Source organism: Dipteris shenzhenensis, chromosome 13, assembly GCF_047967505.1.
Source record: "Dipteris shenzhenensis isolate YYH24624 ecotype China chromosome 13, Dip_SZ_1.0, whole genome shotgun sequence".
In the NCBI taxonomy this organism is placed as follows: domain Eukaryota; kingdom Viridiplantae; phylum Streptophyta; class Polypodiopsida; order Gleicheniales; family Dipteridaceae; genus Dipteris; species Dipteris shenzhenensis.
Genome location: NC_141608.1, coordinates 5,327,888 through 5,348,972, shown reverse-complemented (window position 1 = coordinate 5,348,972; position 21,085 = coordinate 5,327,888). Strand labels below are relative to the sequence as shown.

The 21,085-nt window shown below is 45.6% G+C and overlaps 1 protein-coding gene across 1 annotated transcript; it reads left to right on the top strand.

The window, feature by feature from the left end:
* Positions 1–2,266: 2,266 nt before the first annotated feature.
* Positions 2,267–3,901, top strand: LOC147894947 (polyphenol oxidase, chloroplastic-like). The gene has a single exon (XM_087384264.1). It carries the CDS (start codon positions 2,267–2,269, stop codon positions 3,821–3,823), a length of 1,557 nt encoding a protein of 518 aa, XP_087240390.1. The 3' UTR covers positions 3,824–3,901.
* Positions 3,902–21,085: the final 17,184 nt, after the last annotated feature.

The window sequence follows — 21,085 nt, the reverse complement described above, 5'->3', positions numbered from 1 at the left end:
TAGAGCCCACTAATAGCAAGAAACTTTTTACAAAGGAACAAAACATACCTCATCATGAACTCTAGCCGGTCATCTGGATGCCTTTGTAAAGTCTCTACTAACGGGCTTTACTTCAAAAGTTGCAAACATGTAACAATGCAAAGGCATGGTTTCTGTGCTCCATGATACATTTATTGAGAAGAGCTGCATTTGGCCATAGGTTTGCTAGCATCCAAGCTACTGCTTGTGTTTTGCATGTTCCAAGCCGAGCTCCACTGTAAACTAACATTTCCGGGGCATTGAACAAGAGGCAACTGAATGAAAGAAGCACATAACTTCTTGTGGGTGGGTAATCGCGTAGCTCCCCTGGGAATGGTCGAGTATGTGGGAAAGACTCTTGCTAGTATAATCGACAAGGATGGAATCTCTGTTGGCTCTCGTAGGGCAGCAGTTCATGAAGACTCTTGCATGGATGACCATCTTCATGTTGCTCGCCCGGATATGGATACGAAGGATGAATGATCAAGGGTGGTCACAAGCAGTAAACCTAAGGCTATTTTAGTTCTTGGAGATAGCCAGAGGGTTCATCTTGCTAGAGGTGACATCCATTATGCTCCTCATGTGGAAACTAGCATCAATAGGAGTGCAGGTTCCTCTACCTTGCACATCATGCTTTGGACCCATCGTAGACATGGAGATGAAGCTCTTGAATCTTGGTTTTGTGTTATTGTGGAGGTTTTTTCCTCTATAGTGGTAGTCACGAAGATTCGCATGCCACCAAGATGCAGATTTGAATTCCGAGGAAAGCAGCTTCTTCTTGGAGTCCTTTAATGCGCTTGGAGAACTTTGCTTCTTCTTTACTATTGTTACAACGAGTCAAAATCTAAAGAGGGTGAATTTTGTCGAAGAGGCTGTAGGAGATTTATTAGCTAAAGAGGGCTAGTGGGCATGGTAGACGCGAAGCAGAGAGAGAGAGAGAGAGAGAGAGAGAGAGAGAAGGTCTGAGGAGCCTGAGCTGACAGGCGGTGAGAGAGAGAGAGAGAGAGAGAGAGAGAGAGACAAGGTCTGAGGAGCCTGAGCTGACGGGCGGTGGATGATTCAAATGAGTTGATGGGTAGAGGAGCTCGCCGACAAACGAATTTCAAATGGAGAAGCATAAATTGCATGCCATAATGCATTTGGGTTTCAGGAGCCTGGAGGAGTAGCATCAACATTCGAGTTTTAGGAGTCTCAGATGCAACCTAGCTCTCCCCCTCCACAAGACACATGGCAACCTCTTGCCTCCCCCTCACACAACAAGTGGCAACGTATTGGCCTCTCACCCTCCTTAATATTAATATTAATGTTAATACTAATATATTAATATTATATAATATAATAAGAAGGAGAAGTTTACCGAAGCTGGTGGAGGTTTGGAGAGAGGAAAGAGAGAGATTGGAGGTTGAGCATCTAATGCCCGTGCAAAGCAGGGTACAGCACACTAGTGCTTATTAAAAGCAAGCACGCGAACCCCACGATACCTCACATTCCGTGCATATGGATTTCGCTCTACTAAATGCGAATCCTTCTAAACTTTAAAGGCAGATGCTCATTCTCGTTCCTCCTTGCACCTCCATGAGTAGGCTGCAATCCAAACCTCCTATGCAACTAGCATGATGCATCTATCGGCGTCATCCTTGTCGAAAAAAAGCTACTTCTAAATGTTTCTGCAGACACTTTCTTAGATTGTAATCCGTCCGATTCCGTCGACAATTTTCATATCCTTGTAGAAGCTCGTACAGGATTGTAAGTTTCTGCAGACAGTTTTCATGTCCTTTTACAGCAAGAAGAGGTAGCCAGTATAAAGGATTGCAAGACAGTTTTCATTCCTTTTACAGCAACAAGAAGAAGCTAGGAAAGGATTGTTAGTTTCTGCAGTATCCTTCTACAGCGATAAGAAGAAGCCAGCAAAAGGATTGTAAGTTTCTGCAACAAGAAGAAGTAGCCCCTCAACACGTAATCCTTCGTTGTTGCATTTGTCATTCAGTCTTACTTCGCGTTTTAGAGCACAGTGTTTTGCCCTCCTCGTGCTCCTCCAAATTCATAATCGTCGGTTCATTTTGACATTCGGTCGGGAGGAATCGCTGTTCATACATTTATGCATATCGACCATCAGGGAGAGCAAGGATTGTTGGCCACAATGCTGCTATACAGAAGGAATGCATCTTCGTCTACGCATTGCTCTTCCTCGTGCTGCTCTCCTATGTTGGCTGTGGCGGTAGTACTGCTCAGCGTCGGTTGTGCGAGAATGGCGATGGCAGATCCCATTCTGGCTCCCGAGCTCCAATACTGCCATCTTCCTCTCAATTTGCCCGACGAGGAGATCCCCTTCGACTGCTGCGCGCCTCAATGGGACAAGCCCGCCATAGAGTTCCAGTTCGACGAGAGCGCCCCCTCCAAGCTCAAGGTTAGGAAGCCCGCCCACGCCCTCGATGACGAGTACGCTGCCAAGGTGAACAAAGCTTACTCCCTCATGAAAGCCCTCCCTCCCGAAGATCCCCGCTCCTTCAGCCAACAGGCCAACATTCATTGTGCTTATTGTGGCTCTGCCTACCAGATGGGTAACTCCTCCACTCCCCTCCAGGTTCATGCTTCCTGGCTCTTCTTCTCCTTCCATCGCTGGTATCTTTACTTCCATGAACGCATTCTTGCCAAGCTGCTGGGCGATGACACCTTTGCTTTGCCTTTCTGGAACTACGATCACCCCCATGGGATGACCATTCCTGCTGCCTATCTTACTTACGAAAACCTCACAGACAGGTACCGCGAGCCCTCGCACCTCCCGCCTTCCGTAGTCATGATCGACTACTACTACATGAATGCCTCTATTCGCACCGTCGAAGAGCAGACCGACGCCAATTTAGCAACTACTTATCGGATGGTTGTGAGCGGTGCACCTACCCAGTACAGTTTCTTCGGGCAGCCATACAGAAAAGATGACCCCCCAGAGCCGGGCTATGGGACGTGTGAAACAATGCCACACAATAGTGTTCATGGATGGACGGGTGATTCAAGGCAAATTGGAAAGAAGGATATGGGAACGTTGTATGCAGCTGCCCGGGATCCTGTCTTCTACACGCATCATGCCAGTCTGGACAGGCTGTGGGTTGTGTGGAGGACCCTCGAAGGCAACGAGGACATCGACGATGAGGACTATTTGAATTCGGAATTCGTCTTCTACAACGAGAACGCCGAGCTGGTGAAAGTGAAGGTGAAGGATTCCTTCGACACGGTGAAATTGGGCTACACGTACGAGGCGGTGGAGAACGTTTGGTTGAATACAACAATGACGAGGGTGAGCGCAGGTGTTGCTAACTTGTCTGACGATGCGACATTGTGCGGAGCTGGGGAAGAACTCAGGGAGCCATGCTCAGCTGTGCTAAGTAGAGACAAGCTGAGAGCAACGCGAGGGGAGGAGATCGTGGTGATCGAAGGCATCGAAGGACTCTTGGACACTCCTGCTCACTTCGAGGTATATCTGAATCTGCCTGAAGCAGGCTTCTCCACCATGATCAATTGCACCGAGTACGTAGGGCGATTTTCCACTATGGCGCAGCAACTGATTACGAACATGACGGGGAACCACCTCAAAACCTCGGTGCGTCTAGCGATCAGCAGCAACGTCCAGGATCTGGAGCTCGCACAAGAGGAGAGTCTAGTAGTGACGCTGGTGCCTCGCGTGCACGACCCTTACAGCCCAGTCACCATATCAGGCATCAAGCTCGAATATGAGACTGTAGGAATTCGGCGTCGTTCTGAATGGATTCATGAGCCAAGCATGTCCAGTTCTGATGAGTGGCAGTAATCGTAGAGGTTGAGCCTGCTTTCCCTCTCCTTCCAATTCTTTCTACTGATCAATTAGGCTCTCATATTACGAAGGATAGAGGCATGGATTTTCTCTACTGTTCGTGCTAGTCCTTAGGAGATTTAGATATCGTTGATTTTGCACTCCAGACTTTCAGTTAAGGACAAACTGCTGCTGCTGCGTGAAAAATTCTGTACTCCACATGCTTTTCATCTGTGCTCCTGATCAGACTTTCGGCTGACGGAGACAGTGCTTCTTCTCATTTCGGCGTTCCGAGTTCTTTCTGTCGTTGTTGGAAGGAGACTCTTGGTTCGTTTTGCTCTTTGCGGACTTCTGCAAAAAGTTCACTTGGGCTTCTGCATAAAGTTCATTCATGTTGGAGACGACTTATAAGGACTTTAAGACTGAAAATTGTTACTTGGCTGAAAATTATAAAATTTAGGGGATGATTTTGTGTTTTGTACTAGTTAAATTTCATTGTGGGCCTTTAACTGTGAGTTGGTTAGCTTAGTTCATTGTATGTTTGTGCTAGTTGAGTTTAAAGTTAGTTTAATTGTGAGAATTTACCTCTATGAAAGTGGAGTGATCAGACCGTGAAGATTAAATCTCCATTGATCTACGACGTATATGAAAGGGTAAAAGAGGGGGTAGGTTCCTCCCCTCCCCTCTTTCTTTCCTTTGTTTTTTTCTCTCTAATGAAAATGGGGGCTCACAACTTACTCCCACCTAAGCTTGCTACCTGTATTCTACTTTGTCCTTGTGAGCCATAGAGGGTTGGGCCCCTGTGTGTGGGGATAAAAAGGACAAAAGGAAGAATCTTAAAAAAACTAGGAGCCCATGACCAACCTTTGGACTATGCTCATATGTTGGCTTTGTGCTAGTGGTTGTGGTCAATACGACCCTTGAGTTGGTTCATACCACTCTTCGAGAATTGAGCTTGCTTGTCAATGAGCTCTCTCTTTGACAAGAATGGCTCTCCTAATGGTAACATGGAAATAAACATTTATGCAATCTTTATCGAATCATGAGTTGGACCATAATCACATAAAAGTTGGTGTTGTTGTCCTTCAATTTTGCAATCACCATGGTCGTTTCTTTCAATTCCCTAGCTCTTGATCATTGTAAAAACCATGCATAAAAAAACAGAGGGCTGGTCAGTATAATCATAAGTTTATGTAAAAGCAGAACTCTACTATTCAATTGATTAGTAGGAAGCAACGTTCATTGAAAACAATTTTCTCCGGGTTTCAAATTTTTGAAGGCTCTTCTTTATATTTTAAAGCTTAAAATAGAACTAAATTGCTACAATTTTGTAGATCTTTTATTCTATTCTATATGGAGACTAATACCATACTAGCCACATGGCAAGTATGGGGAGGTTTGGGGATGCATTCTAGAGCTTCGAGGGTGGAGGGAGGTTCGAGGGAGGAGGGAGATAGGTTTGGGGAGAGAGAGGAAGCTTGAATCAAGAGGGAAAGAAGCGGAGCTCTAACACGACACGTGGCAGTCACGGAGCTATAGAGAGAGAATAGCGCATGGGTGCGGCATGTGAAGAGGCCACGTGTGGCAAGGTGGTACAGAGTAGTGGGCAGAGGTAGTCAGACAGTAAAGGCAAGTAGTGAGGTGGCGTTGATGCCACATGGCCCAAGTGGTAGAATAGGGACAGCCACGCACAACGTGGCAGCGTGTAGAATGAGGCGGATTCATGATGTGGCTTGACGTGCGATAGAGGTGATGACAGCCACTCACCATGTGGTAGCACGTAGTACACAAAGAGGGGGTGGATTGATGATGTGGCTCGGTGCACGTGGTGTTGCATACACAAGGTGCGGGAAGAGCGAGGAGAAGAAGAAGAAGAAGAAGAATATATTATCGTCCTCTGAAGACCAAAAAATCGGCCTATGGGACCTGAGCAATACAAAATCCTCGTACACAGACTCCTCCCTTGGAGAGGAGGGTATTAAGAGAAACTACCTTTATGTCTTAGGTGAGTTCCTGTGCTTGAAAAGCTTATAGACAAACGTTCCTAAAGCTGGGGGTGACCCGCTATGTAGCATATCAGCCAGTCTGTTATGTCCCTCGAGAAGAGAGCTAAATGCTTTCCGGATGTGGGCATATCATTACCATGTGTTCTTCAGTTTCTGCCATTCCCTGGTCACATAATTGGCATATTCTGCTCTGTTTTGTCATATCTTTCCATCCTCCTATTTCAATCTGCAGCTGGTGTGATCGGGTGCGAAGTGAGGCCAAAGCTCTTCGCTTATGTATTGCCATAGGTGTGCAAATGTACTTCTGCGTGGCTGTTTCTCTTCTTGTATAAGCAGCCCAATAAATGTACGGTAGAGAGAGAGAGAGAGAGAGAGAGAGAGAGAGAGAGAGGGGAGGAGAGGGGAGGGGAGGAGGGAGAGCGAGGGGAGGGGGGAGAGCGGGGGGAGGAGAGGGGAGAGAGGAGAGGAGAGGAGAGGAGAGGCGAGGCAGGGAGGAGAGGAGAGGAGAGGAGAGGAGTGGGGGGGGGAGGGGAGGGGAGTAAACCTAACAAAATCTCTACGCACCCGCCACACCAAACCTATCCTCATCATCAGATCCACCAAGAAATCACCCACAAGTTCCTCAAAATGGCTAGTATGATTATGAATCCTTGCAACAAGCTCCTTTAGGAGAAGCAAGGATTCTCTCCTCCAAAGAAATTGGCATGGAGTAATTGACAAGTAGCTCACTGCAAAGAACAAAGAAAAACTGATTCAACTTTTCTTCAGCCATGACTTTAAGGAAGTTTGGATGCGATTCTAAAAGAAAAAGACATCTTCACCTATGTCAGGTTTAGATACTCGAGCCAAGGACACTAGCATATTATATGAGGTCCCCTGATTAGCCAGTCTCAAATCTCTCCATAATGCTTAGACCTAGTTCAGCCTTTGCCATTGAAGCAAGAAATATGCATGTTGCCACATTGAAGCTTCATAACAAGAGGGCAAAGATCATAAAGGCATCCAAACAGAATTTCTTGCAAATGGTTGCCTCCCATATTAGAATATTTAACTCCTATCCTTGGTATTTAGATCTTCAATAAAATAGTCGAACCAACTTCAAGCATGAAGATAGGCATTTTGATGTGCAGTAGTCTAGTTCAATATGAATTTCGTCTCTCACTTCAGCTAAGAAATCCCGATTTATTTCCCTGGTCCTAAACTACCTGCAGATTAGCGAGTGTTCAAGACTGCTTCAAGCCTGTCTTTTGAAATTCCTACGTGAACCGTACATCCCTACAATATCCCCAAGTCTTGGTCCTGAATTCCTTTGCGTGATACCAGGTATGAACCTGCGATGACGTCCAATAGCTGCGCCGTTCATCCACGCTACCCAGATAACTAGTAGCTTGGCTGTATCATCGTCCTAAAGGTAACCACTCGTAATCCTTGCATGATGCCAACAAACGAGACAGCTAAACCCATGATCACCTAATAGCACGCGTCGCTCGCCGTCACACGCCCAATACACCTTGCGCTCCCTTCATACGCAACTCATATGAATCGCATCGTCCATCCTGAGTGCTCTAATACCAAATGACACAATTACATACAAATCTCTACCTTCTTTTCTCGTGTCACGGGCACGGGCATAAAAAACTCAGGAAACTTCTTCCCGTCGATTCAAGCTCACAATCACAGGCGATGGCATCTAGATTATCCTATTTAGGCGATGGCATCCAGATTATCCTCCCAACCTATCTCATGGATTGCATGCACACAAGATACGTAATTCATTTTCTTCATGCCTATCCACAAGCCCACAAATCCCTAGATGGTTCCCTCCTGCCACATGTCATCATTTTAGACCTTTAGCTTGGTACACCATTTACCCCTCTCTTGGGGCACAATTAAAACATTTGCCCCTTGGCATTCTTACACATTTAGGTGCACCTAGGCCTGGGCACTCAGAACCACCTAGTCGATGCCAATACACCCTCACCTAGGACCTTGGCAGTTACTTCCCTTGACCATTTAATTTATGCACATAAAATATTACAGAAGTTGGTCCTCTAAGGGAAAATGCCCACCGATCTTTCTGAGGTCATGCTATCTCGGCTAGAGCATAACAAGTTACAAATGCTATCAGTGATATTTGAAGGTGGAACTGAGGTTAATACTCTTCAACACTTTCATACCAACCATGCACATGGAGATTTTCATATATCACCGCATGGCTAGTTGAGATAGTTGTCAGAAAAAGAGAGAGCTACTTGCAATAGCCGACTTCCTGCAGTGGAAGACTTGTCCCGTGTTCATGCAATACAAACAGATCACACTCCATATCTTGGGCATACAAGTGTATGAGAGGATAAACATATAACAACTAGAGCATGCACATGGAGTAGAACACTCAAAACATGTATAATAGAATGCACCAAAATAGGCAAATCCTGATACATAATATAGCACAATGACCTCCACCTCTCATGTCAACCTGCATGCTCACAATGAGCTTCAGTGGGGTGGCAAACTCTTGCCCCATGCAGCTCTTGTCCCTGTTGTGCCAATGAGAGCACTGCTAAATGCTAAGAGCCCCCCAATGGGGTACCTTTAATGGGCTGGGAAGCCCTAGATCTGGCTTAGCAGTCTATCTAAATCCGGAGGAGTTAACGCTACTGCCGATTGGTCTGCCAACCTCCCACATGGCTCCTACTGGCCCCCCTGTTGTATTGCTGTCCAGCCCAGCTGGTCCCAACCTGCTCCTGCAGTTTGCCAACTGTCCTCTGGGCTATAAATCCCCTATGCACTGCATAGCAAGGCTTTTGTTGCCCTTGGATCTGCCCCTTTGTGAGCCCTTCTGCCCACCATCTAGGGTTCAGTTTCAACCTGGAACAGGCCCTACTATGTTGCCCATGTGGCAGCCAATGCTACTCCCCACATGGCAGCACACATAACAATACTCTTTTTTCATGTGCTAGTGAAACCAGCAAGTATGTATGGGGTGGATTTTAGGGCACCTGACCTTATTCTCAGGAGTGGAGAAAGATGAAGGGACTACATGCTATGATGGACTCTGCATCATCCACAATAAGCCCCTAGTTCCACAACATGTCGTTCAGGCAGAGTTTGCAATATCACTAGGCAATTGGATGTGGACTTCCAAGCAACTGTGGTTGAAAGCAAAGGGCCTGAGGGGCCTGTGGGTAGCTGAAGCATAAGGCAACCTGGGGACAAAAGAGAGTCGTGATGTGTTTGTAAACACATTCCGATTGTTTAAGAAAAAAAATTTCATTATGTTCATCATTTTGTTTACAGTCTTTCATTTATGGTAGTTTTAGAAATAGATAGGAATAATCTGGGATAGCTAATATAGTATTGTGAAAAGATGTCATCAAGCTGTGTTTGCGGGTAGTGTGAATCTTGGTATTGCACCAAGCCCTTTATACTATTTTCCTATGGTCTCAAACTAGGGTGATGTTTACACCAAAAGGAGGGATTACATCCAACTAACAGTCAACATATTATTTTATCAGCACCTCAGTGTGGGTTTAGGTCTAGAAACATTTTCAATGTTCCTACCCATCGGGTGTACCAGTGATAACCGGATATATTATGCTTAAGATAAATCCGTAAATAGAATTAGGAGATAGGAATGGGAAGCGGTTACAAGTACCGATCGTATATGCATGACATTGGGCAGTTGTATCACGAATTCCATTATGTAACTTCTGGCAATGCGCCTGTGCAGAACCGCGTTCTGATGAGAAATGAAATGGAGAACAACTTGCTTCCTGTTTCATTGCATTCATGATTCTGTTCTGTAATCTATTTAATCACTGCTACCTATTTGAAATAATGACTGCATATTCTGCGTTTATGGATCTGTTTCCTGTTTCGAATTTAAGGGAATGCTGTGAGTTAAGTTTGTTGAGATGTATTCTTTGCAATCCAAATATGAATAGCTATGATAGTAGTTTCCATAGAATACTCTTTTGGGTGTTCTGAAAGAATCCCAAAACACCTCATCTCACAACCCACAACACCTAAGGGTCACAGTGAATATCCCAACCTAGTGGTGGAGAGACAATGTCTCACTAATGCGTAGAAATTGGTACACAAGTGCCAAGAGAAATTTGAGCAAAGGCTCAAGGCAAGCAAGGGAGTTGACACAATTCATCCAAGTCATGAGATAACCACTCATACCTCAAGGGAGCACTGGTGGGGGGGGATCAGAGCGGGAACATGGACCGGGGGGGGGGGGGGGGGGGGGGGGGTGGGGTGGAGAGGGGCGAGTGGTGAGGATTATCATGGTGGGGTGGGGTGGGGGTGGGGGTGAGGTGTCGGAGGGTGGAGGGGGGAGACAGCTCTGACGAGGGTGGTGGGGCGGGGACAGAAGGACTGGCCACAGTCCCTGGCATAGCAAAGGCATCTGAAGGACGCGGAGGATGTCTCAGGTGGCTGCCTTAGGTACTAGTGGACCCCTGTGTCCCCCCAGAGGATCGGCTAGAACTCTGGGGGCTATAAGCTCTTGTGCTTACTAAGTTAGGCTGCTGTGAGGGGAGGGGCTCCTAACCCTGGGCCACATCACCCCTGGGAGCTGCAGGAGGGGTGACTGCCCTCCATGACTTGATCACCCTGGGGGATAGGAGTTTCCTTGAATGCTGCCTCCGCGAGGGGATAGGAGTCTCCTTCCTGACTGCTGCCTCTCACTCACGGAGGCATGCTCATTGTCATATGTGTTGAAGGGTGAGTTCTTTGGGTTTCTTGTTCTCCACCCTCGTCCACTTCCCCTTGGATGGCTCTACCCAAGGGGTCTGGGACAGAAGCTGTTCCTCCTGTCGGCGTTGGCTCTGTGTGGCTGACTGTGGAACATCCTGTCGGTCATGAGGGAATGTGTCTCCGTCCTCGTGGGCACTCTCGGGCTCTCTGCATCGAAGGCACTGTCTTAGTAATCAGGAAATCTCGATCCTTTAGTGGAGCTCTCCTCCCTCGATAGTCTCCATGAGTATCCACTCCAAAAGAGATCCCGGGTCCTCCACCACTAGCCTGAGTATGGGGACTCTCTCATTTGCCACTACAACCACGGCTGACTCTATCAGGGACTCCAAAACTATGCCAAAGACCCTGCCAATGGAAGGGAGTATGGACCTGTACTCCCAGGGGATCCCTGGAAAACAGGTGGAGGAAGGGGAAAATTTGAGGGTGGCTATCCGCAAAAGGTCCAAAGGCCCAGAAGGAAGCTGAGTCACCAAGGCCTCCTTTGAAGATGCCAAGGGCGGTCCTGAGCTGACAAACAGGCCCAGGTGTCCCTAGAGTTGAGTGAAGAAGAAGCAAGCTCATCAGGCGGTGCATATCCCGGACTGGCCTCGCAGAATGCCCCAGAGCCGCGGGGGTCGAAGTGCTCCTGACGGTGGCAACCCGTACGGTTGGCCTGTATCAACGAGCGCGACGGGCGCCCTTGGTACCACCGCGAGAGCTGCTAGGCAGCTTCGCTGCTGTAGCGCCACGCTGAGCTACCAACAGGCACTATAGGAGCTGCCTTGAGTAGCTAAGCTGCTGTCGTGCAACCTAGCACTGCCGATAGGCAGCAGGTTGAGCCAGGCGAGGGGCAACAGCCTAGCGGGCTGCATCTGGGTAGCATGGAGTGGGCGACAAGCAGGTGGAAGGCGTGCGGGGGCCGAGAGCCAGGCGGAGCAGTGGCGGCTGGAGGGAGGAAGTAGAGGGAGGGTGGAGGAGAATGCAACGGGGAGGAGGAGGCGATGGCAAGGTGGAGGGGATGGCGGGCAGGAGGCGAGGGTGAGGAGGAGGGAAGGCAAGGGGGAGGCGATGGCGAGGAGGAATTTGGCAAACATAAAGGAATTTGTCACCAAGGCACTCAAAAGCAGCCTCCACTTGCCTACTCATGCTCGGAGAGACCATTGACGGAGTGTGTGCCCAGATTGGCTCCCAGGCTGCAAGAACCTAGGGGGAGTTCTCAGACTAAAACAATTGTTGTAGAATGAAGTGATTAACTCTAGAATCTCTCGAGGTTCTTGAGTGCATTTGGCCTTTCTCGTCTTGCAGACGCTATGCGTTAAGCACGGGTTGGTAGTCTAGAAGAATTGTCTTGCCATTCTATCCCTCGATTGGACCCTATGCGCCCTAGCAAAGCTATAGGAGAACTCGGCCTTGCAGATTGAAGTGGCCTTGAGGTCACGATATGCGCTCCTATACCAGTCTGCGAGCCACGAAGAGGGTGGTTCCAGCTCCCTGAGATGATCTATGGAAGCCAAATCACATCTCAACGCTCTCATCAAAGCACATTTTAGGATGTAGCTGGACGAGAAACATGGAGACCACACACGGCACGTGAAGCGACCAAAGCACATATGATCGAGGTCCACCCACCTATCTCGTCATCCTTAGAGGGGACTGCCAGAGATGAGGCATTACTCTCGATGTAGCCCATCAGATACAGAGATCCATGTGACCGTGCCCCTTGCCACCATGGGAGATAGCCTGACATAGATACAGATATGGGAGTTTTTCGCATCACATCAGAGTGCCATCCGGGAGTCGGGTTATGTAGAGCCATCACATGTACTTGGAGCGCTGGTCTTGAGAAGTGTTTGACTGCTCTCTTCCTATTATCTTGCACTAGCTTTTAGCTCTCTGTTTTGTGTATTTCTTTTGCTTTTTTTTAGCACTTAGCAAGAGCCTTAGCGAGCCCTTTGTTTCAGCCCATTGCGGCTTGTATTAAATACTTATATTTGGCACTTTGTCTCATAGACCTGTGAGGTCTTCTAAAGACTTAATACATCTTTCTTTTCTTTCTTTCTCTCTCTCACCTATATGAGCCCATCAGAGGGAGAATTCTTGCCCCAGGAGGTTTATCAAATTGGGTTGAGAGCACGATCGGAGTGAAGCAAATACACAAGAATGAAGGAAATGTATGTCCTATTCAACTTTATCACTCTAGCAATAAAATACATGCAAGTAGGAGGGAAACATCCAAACCCCATAAGAGTAGGTTATTCTAGGATCTATGGTCCCAAAGCTATAGTTATTATACTATTGAATCGGGATTACCACATGAAAAAATATACTACCAATATAAGAAGTAGGAGTTATAGGGGTACTAGATGTCTTATGTCATCCCATCATATGGATACAAAGAGTGGGCAATGGGAAAAGTGGCATCCATTTTCATATCAATCCCTTTCTTCACTTCATAGTTTGGGGAACTCCTATCTAACGTGTACAACCCTGGTAATTTATTGAAGTCTTATCTTATCTTTTTGGTTTCAATGAAGAGGCATTTGGACCTGACTTTGTTTTAATAAAGCAAGGTTGGGGTAAGCCATTTTATTACTGGCAACATTTTTAAAAGGCCTAAACTCTCTTACATGTACTAGATGGACCCTTGATGTACGTAACGTACAAAGAATGAGTCCCTCAAATGCCACTCTAGAAAGTCCATGGTTGTCCCTCATCCAACACTATTGCCAAGTGTCCCGTCAATTTCAAAAATTGTTACAATGGTATTGCATTAGCAAGCGATGTTTATACGATCCTTATATTTTAGGCTTGGACACATCAACCATCTTAGCAATCAAAGATGGATATCCAAGGTGTAGGAACCTTTTCCCAATCTATATATCTTATGTAGAGCCACTTCAATTCAAGAACTTGCTCTTGCCTTTGAAAAACATTTATGGGCTCAACTTATCTATCCATTGTAGGTGCATATATATGATGGTACGGGTAGCCGATGCAGCAGGTAAATATCAAAACGCTATTGAATGTGCACCTCCATACCACACACAAAATGCCTAATAGGATGCATATTTTAAACCTTTAAAAGAGCATCGCTATTAGTGTTGCTAATAGAGTCGTATATATTAGCCACAAAATGACTCTAGTTCTAGATCTAGAAACTATGCATTATATGCATTGCTTGCCACCATTCCACCTTGCCCTTTGCTTGAGCACTTGCCTGTGCCCTTCATGTTCCTCTTCCCTCTTGCCTCTTGTCTTTAACATGAAGAACCAGACTTACAAGAATGCAAATGGTTATAATGCATGTAAAATTTCGACACTAATTGGGGAAGAGCGCCCTCATGAGAGTACTTGTTTCTCCTTGACCTATATGCAAGGTGAGAGAAGGTGAGAGAGCGATTGCACATGCAGGCAAAATGGTAGAGAGAATGACAATTGCGTTCACAATGAAGGGGGATACCTCTTCATTAATGTCCTTGGAGATCACTCAAGGTCCATCTTTCCATTTAGACCTACCTTTAGCCTATGACCGATGCACCTACCATTTAATGCACTCTAATGCACCCTTTCCTTTCCCGGTACCCCTAAGACCTAGACACGTGTGTGCACATCTTTATTAATAAAATAAAATTTACATATCCAAATTTGGCGCCGTTTGAAGCATTAGCTCTAGCTCAATAGGCCCTATCTACGTAAATGATAGATTGCCATATCAATATCAATCGGTGCCCATCATAAATGCTACACATGTTGCACGATCTAATTGGTGCATCATGTAATAATGTTCTAATTTTTATAGTTACAAGATTGTCATTTCTTGTGTCATGACACTCCCTCCTGCTTGGGCGAGCAAAAGTCCTCTTTTGAAATATGTCTTGCCTCTTGTGCAATATCTCTGGCCTCTTTCTATTGTGTATGCTTTCTCTTAATACTTTTGCAATTGCATTGTCTCTTTATAATCGACAAGTATCTATGAAAAATATATAAAGAACTATTCTAGCATCCATTGTGCATATATCTCTGGGTGCTCTTTCTCTCAATGGTACACAATCCCATCTTCAAGTTCCAATTCCTCTTGATGTTGATTGTAGTATCCCTTCAATTTGCTCGCATGAAAGACATACTTCATGTTTAATCTCAAGTCATGTGCTCTAATTTCTAATCTTAATTTCTAATTCTTCCATTTATGTCCTATTCATCCTATAAGGGATATACCTATTCTCTATCCATTCACCCACCCATATGTGTTGAAAATCTCATGAGGTCCAAAAGGTGTTGGCTAAATGGGTAGCATTTCCTATCGGCTATTTGATAGTCATGGTAGATTTCTGGGATGAGGACATAGAAGCCTTACCCTTCTACTTGGGTCCCTTAGCTTTCCTTTTGACTACATTTGTCTTGCCAATTTTAGACAAAGAATAGGACATTTATGCCATATATTCCCTAAACTATATTTCTTACACCCAAACATTTCTTACACCCAAGCATTTGCCTTCCTCAATTAGTCTTTTCTTTTGTTTACCTGAAGGAAGTGGCACCCATTTGGGATGTGATTTTCTATTTACATTCTATCCAAGAGCCTTTCCCTTTCCCTTATCGAAGGGGTTACAAGGGTTCAACTTTCTTTAAGCTATTTTAACTCATTTAGTAATGTCTCTAAGAGTGGTTGGGTTGAACATCTCAACCTATGTAGTCTTTGGAGTGACTCATGTGTCGTGGGGATCTTGAGGAATGCCATCGAAGACTCTACTCTCGAACAACTCCTTGTGGGAGCTCCATAAGCACAAACGGACCACTTATGCCACCCAAGCATCTACCGGATTGTGTGCAAGTGATTCCACAAAGAAAAGGGGAGAGAGGGGAGAGAGGAAGGGAGAAGAGAGCATGAGGGAGGGAGATGGGAGCAAGGGGATGTGGCAATCACAAAATAACTCACAAGGAAGAACAATGAAACTCAATGCAAGAGATGAGACAAAGGAGAGATTCTATTCCAATCCTTGAAAGTACACAATGAAGACCAAAGTCAAACATTTGGCCTTTTATACAAGTCACCTTTTGAAGGGAGGGCCAACCCTATTCCATGTACCTCCCATCAACTACTACGAAATGGAGCCATTTGTGGCTCGAAACCCCTAGGGTTTGGATAGGCCAAATCCGTTAACATGGTCAATTAACATGGTCAATGGCTGTTCACATGCCCCCCTTCCTATTCACAATCCATCCACGGGCACAATCCATCCATGGATTGTGTCTGGTGCATGATGTCGGACTTGAGGGCACTTGAGGGCATTGTTCATGATGCAGTATCGGTTGAACGTCCTATGCGAGATGCGGCAAAAGGGATGGTCGAACATATCTTCAAATGTCTGGATGTGATGTCCATGAAGATTTCAAACACGTATGTAGAGCCAGCCACATGACTTGAGGGAATGAAGGGCCCTCATTCAAATTGAATATGATTTTCGCTTGCAAACAATTGTTGGTGTTGCTCGTCTTTTGGCAAGGCTTGTGCTATCAGATCCCTTAGTAAAATGTGTTGAGAGTTCACGCTCAACATCATGTGATCATGTGTGCATGGCACCATCATGTGATCATATGTGCATAGCACTAACCCAATAGAGTGCTATAAAGGAAAGGGTTAGATGCCCTAACCCTAATCCTAAATGGGTTTGTATATATTCTACATTTTCAACTAAATCTAGTGTACAGTTAATCATTTGTGGTGTGCTCTCTAAGTGTGCCTTCTCTCCTCATCTCCACTCTTCTCCTCTCCCCTCGTCATATTTTGTCATGGTATTAGAGCATAGTTCTGCCTTCTGCTGAGGCGCCATCCTTGTGAGAGAGATTGAGTGATTGAGAGATTAAGCAATCGATTGTTTTCATTCTTTCATTCCAGTGATGAGAGAAATTTCCATCTAGTTTGAGAAAATTTTCCATCATACAATTCCGTTCATGTGAGAGAGAGAGAGAGAGAGAGAGAGAGACTTCAGTTCATAGAGAGGTATTCTCTTTGAGTTTCCTTTCGTTCTTTTGTGCAAGAGTGATCTTCTTCAAGAGACTCCGTGAGTTCTTTGAGAGATTTATATGTGAGCGAGATAAGGAGAGCAAGGAACGTTGATTCTGAAAATTGAGAGACACATCTCTATATTCATTGGAAAAAGTCTTGGACTCTTCAAAAGAGCCTACCTACGCTGTGCTCTTCTTTTGAGGAGTTGGTGAGAGTCTTTGCAAATAGTTTAAGCACAACCCACAATTCAAGAGAACAAACAAAGGCTATGCTCCTCAGCTCCCAACTCCATCATAGCCAACAATACCCTGGGCAACTACGATGCCTGTGCATGCTTTGTCTCCAACCGATCAACAAAGCCTACAGGCTCCAAGAGCAATAGGCAGCAGCAGCAACTTGTCAAAGGCTCTTGTAGTTCCACCAAACAGCCGGCACAGCGCTGACCAGCAACAACGAATCTGACCTCTCCACCGACAGTGCCCTGAGTCTCCATAGCTCTCAGTGCTATCCTCGACTCCATACTTCCGCCTGGGACTCCTTCAGCGAGACGACTCATCCCAGCAGCAAAACAATCAAGCCGACTAGCAGTAGTGACCAAAGATCACAGAGCTCCAACTCACCCACCTCTCAGTACCTACGCAAAAGGCGCCATCGACCTCTCAAACATGACAACACGCCTCCAGTGCTCTTCCTACACGGGACTGCAACAGCAACCTCCACAGCTCACACCTCCTTCAACGACAGTAGAGCCCAAAGCTCCCTGCATTGACCTTCAATGCTAGGCCTCCACGACCCAAGCGGCTCCCACTATAGTGGGGCTGCATATGACCAAGCAGTGCCCAGCTCTGCAATGGCTCCTCCTTACATGTCCCACAGGTAAGCGGTACAGCAGGCTCTAACTGGAGCAAACGAGATACCATCCACGACTAATAGACCGACTCTCCAACAACGCCTGCATGTAACTGAGCGGCGCCTCCAACAGAGCGGCATCCAGCCTCCTCCAAATTATTAGTACCTCCTCAGACGGACGCCTCACTAACCACCGAGAAGCAAACAGAAATCCACAGGCCAACAACATCTTTTTAGATTCTGTCAGAATCTCAAAAGATTTTGGTGGCTAGATAGGTGCCATGTGGCCCATATGCCATGTCATCTTATTTTCCACGTGGCAGATAAGGCTGTCTCACAATTTTGACAAGTGGCACGATTGCCAACATCATCAGACCTTGGGTTAGTCAACCAGACCATGGTTAGGTCAATCTGACCTTGGGTTACGTCAGCCACATCAACAGCACAATCAGCATTGACCTCTGCAGGCGCACACAGTGCTCCATAGTCACTGCATGTGACTACTCCTGCCACCTTAGCATAGGGCTTCACTGGCACATCTCTTTGCTAGGCATAGTGTCACATCATCATTGCATGTGACTCACAGTGACACATCATCATTGAGCTCATTTGCACTCCTTTTGTCCCTCCACCTAGATCAAGTCATATCTTTTGATCCAGGAAGAATTTGAGGGCACTCCAAAAAGAAAAAATGATCGATTTTTTGTGCTCTACGTGCTCGTCAAATCATGCACACGTTTCAGTGTAAGTATTACTCACTTTTGAGCTCCCGACAAATCCACTTCCTACACGCACATTCGCCTCTACATCGACGCATTTGACCCAGCACTTAAAAAGAACAAAAGAAAAGAAATTATTTGATGTTGTTTCATCAATCGATGGTTGGTATAGATCTAGATATAGATCTAGATTAGAGTAGACTAGATCTCCATAGAGGGGACGCTTTGAATCTCCCCAAGTTGCCAATCTAAGCCATCCCCAAAATTCCCAACTAGTACCTACTCGGAGTCAGTCTATTCGCTCACATACGGTTTTACATCATCACATTACCTAAAACTTGACGTTCATTAGTTCAGTGAGCATACTTCAGAGTGTTCAGAGGCATTGCCGATTGTTTAGTGAGCAGATAGCATTTGATTTCACACACACATGCCATCATTGTAAAGCCTATTCGGCTATTTCACAGCATTGTGTACATCATTTCAGCCTTGTAAAGCCTCTTGGCTATTCCCGGCATCATTTGCCACAAGCCTTGTAATTCAGATCGGATTTTATATATTGCAATTCTATCTTCACCAATAGTTCAGATTTCACTTACCACAGTCGGTGTTTTGCACTTGATTCATACAATGATTTTCACGACACTTTGAGTACATTTCTTGCACCATGTCTATGATTAGCAACCTCAATTTGGAGGCATCTGCTAAGCTAGACAACTCCAATTATGGCACATGGAAGTACCGAATGGAGACCATTCTTGTACTTCAGGACAAATGGGAGTAGGTCGATGGATCTACACCTAGACCATTGGACGATCCAGCCACCAGTAGCTCTACACCTATTTTCACTAGTAGTGGGTTCTACATCAACCTCCTCCCTCTTCCTCCTCCCTCCTCTTCCTTCCTCTTCTCTCTCTATGCAAATCAACTTCGACCCAATACATATTAAGCACCAATCAAGTGCTACGGTTGTGGAGAAAATCATTGGCTCGCAGAGTGTCCTCATCGTGGTAGCCCTACTACTTTCCAACCACTCTGCAGAGATTGTGGCATAGGACATACTTGTATGGATTGTCCCATTAAAAATAAGGTCCCACAACAAACAAAGGTTAAGCTAGATGTCCCAATCGGCATCATTGGGGTGGACCATCAAAGTTTGCGGCCAGCAAGCATAATATCACAACCTATGAATGTAAAAACATGCCAGCAGAAAGAGGCCACCAAGGACCCTAACATTCCAATCCAACCTAGACGACTTCTTAAAAAGAAAGCACAAGTGCCTCCACCAAGCAATGAGCAGTCGAGCTCATCCACATCAACTTCCGAGCCTCAAATAAAAGAAGCTCTAGATACCCAAATGCAGAGGTGGAGAAGGCTCGTTTTCATGCACTTCAACAATGGGTACAAAAGGAACAAGCTCAATTTGAGGCTGAGAAACAAGCTCAAGATCCAATCCATGACTTGGCCCCATAAAGTATTGATACTGTACGCAACATCACTGTGCCTTTGATCCACAAGGCATATAACGAAGTCCAAGCCATAGTGGATGGTGGAGCAAGTGTAAATGTCCTATCAAAGGAGCTCTACGATGAATGGGGTCTCCTACCAATGCAAAAGGCTAATTTGAACATATGCCTTGCCAATGATTCACGACCTAAACCCTTGGGAATAGTGAATGGCGTGTCAACAAAGTTCGCAGGAGTCCGCTTTTCCCTTCAATTCACAATCTTAGATCTCCCCAAAAAATCCTATCAAATCTTGCTTAGACACCCTTGGTTATGGGAAGCATCAGTCCTCCATGACTGGGGAATTGATAGTTTGACAATCCAAAATCGCGACACTGCAGTCAGGGTGAATGTGGGGACAGGAGCTATAAAAATAATCGTGCCTAGAGCATTGGATGACACATCTTCAAGGACGGATCTCAAGCAAATTAGCTTCCCTGCAACAGCATGCCATAGCAGGTGATACACAAAGCAATGTCAATAACTGGATACAAACGTTGGCAACCATCGACAACTACCATTCATTAGACCCCATCTTCTCGCAGATAGATGCTAAGGTGTTACAGGTAGATCCTCCACTCACACATGAAGAACCAATCGATCTAGAGGTGCCATTCTTTATGGTTGACCTCGAGTGGGACAATGAACATGAAGAAGGTACCCATACCAATGATGACTCCGATTTACTTGGGACCTTGAAACTGAGGCTCGGAATGCTGAAATTGAAGATTAACTCTTTGATAATGACTTAACCATTCTGCATGCCCTAATGGCAGTTGACTCCTAAAAATTGAACCTCAAAAGTTGAATAACAGCATAAGATCCCACAAGAAAGTTGGAGGAAATCGCAAAAAATCCAAGACCAAATACTTCAATGAATTTGAACGAGTCCAAACATTGAATTGTATCTTACAAAGCCAGCTCCCTCAAAATTAGAACCATCGCCTCTTGAATGGTCTCTTGAGGGACTGGAAGGAGTATGTGCAGCAAATGAACCCTTACTTGGGAACACCTTACTAGTGGAAAAGTCACCCCACAATTTCCAACGTAAGAAGCTTCGGAAGTATAAACCACATGTGCAGATGAAGCTCGATCAAAAGACTTCTAAAAAAGAAAGTAAAAAAGAGCCTAACAAATTGGTTAATGAAACTATGCCACCCAATACACATGGCACACGCCAAGTTAGTTCAACACCATCACAGGCTGATCTTTGAGAAGTGCCAGAGTACTTCAAGAATTACACAATTGGTAGTGTCCCCATGGCAATGCCAAGACCACTAAGAGAATCTGAAGTTCAAGAAACCAATAGCATTGGAGAAACTCCAATCTATGAGAGATCAGCAAAAACTCGCACACTAAACTTGGCCCTTGAAGGGAAGGAAGAAAAACTAGTTTTCATTGGGAAATAGCTTTGACAAGAAGATGAAACCAAACTCAAAGAACTCCTGGGTCAC

Excerpts from the sequence above, each read along its gene's own strand:
- LOC147894947 (XM_087384264.1), top strand. The coding sequence starts at position 2,267 with ATGGCGATGGCAGATCCCATTCTGGCTCCCGAGCTCCAATACTGCCAT.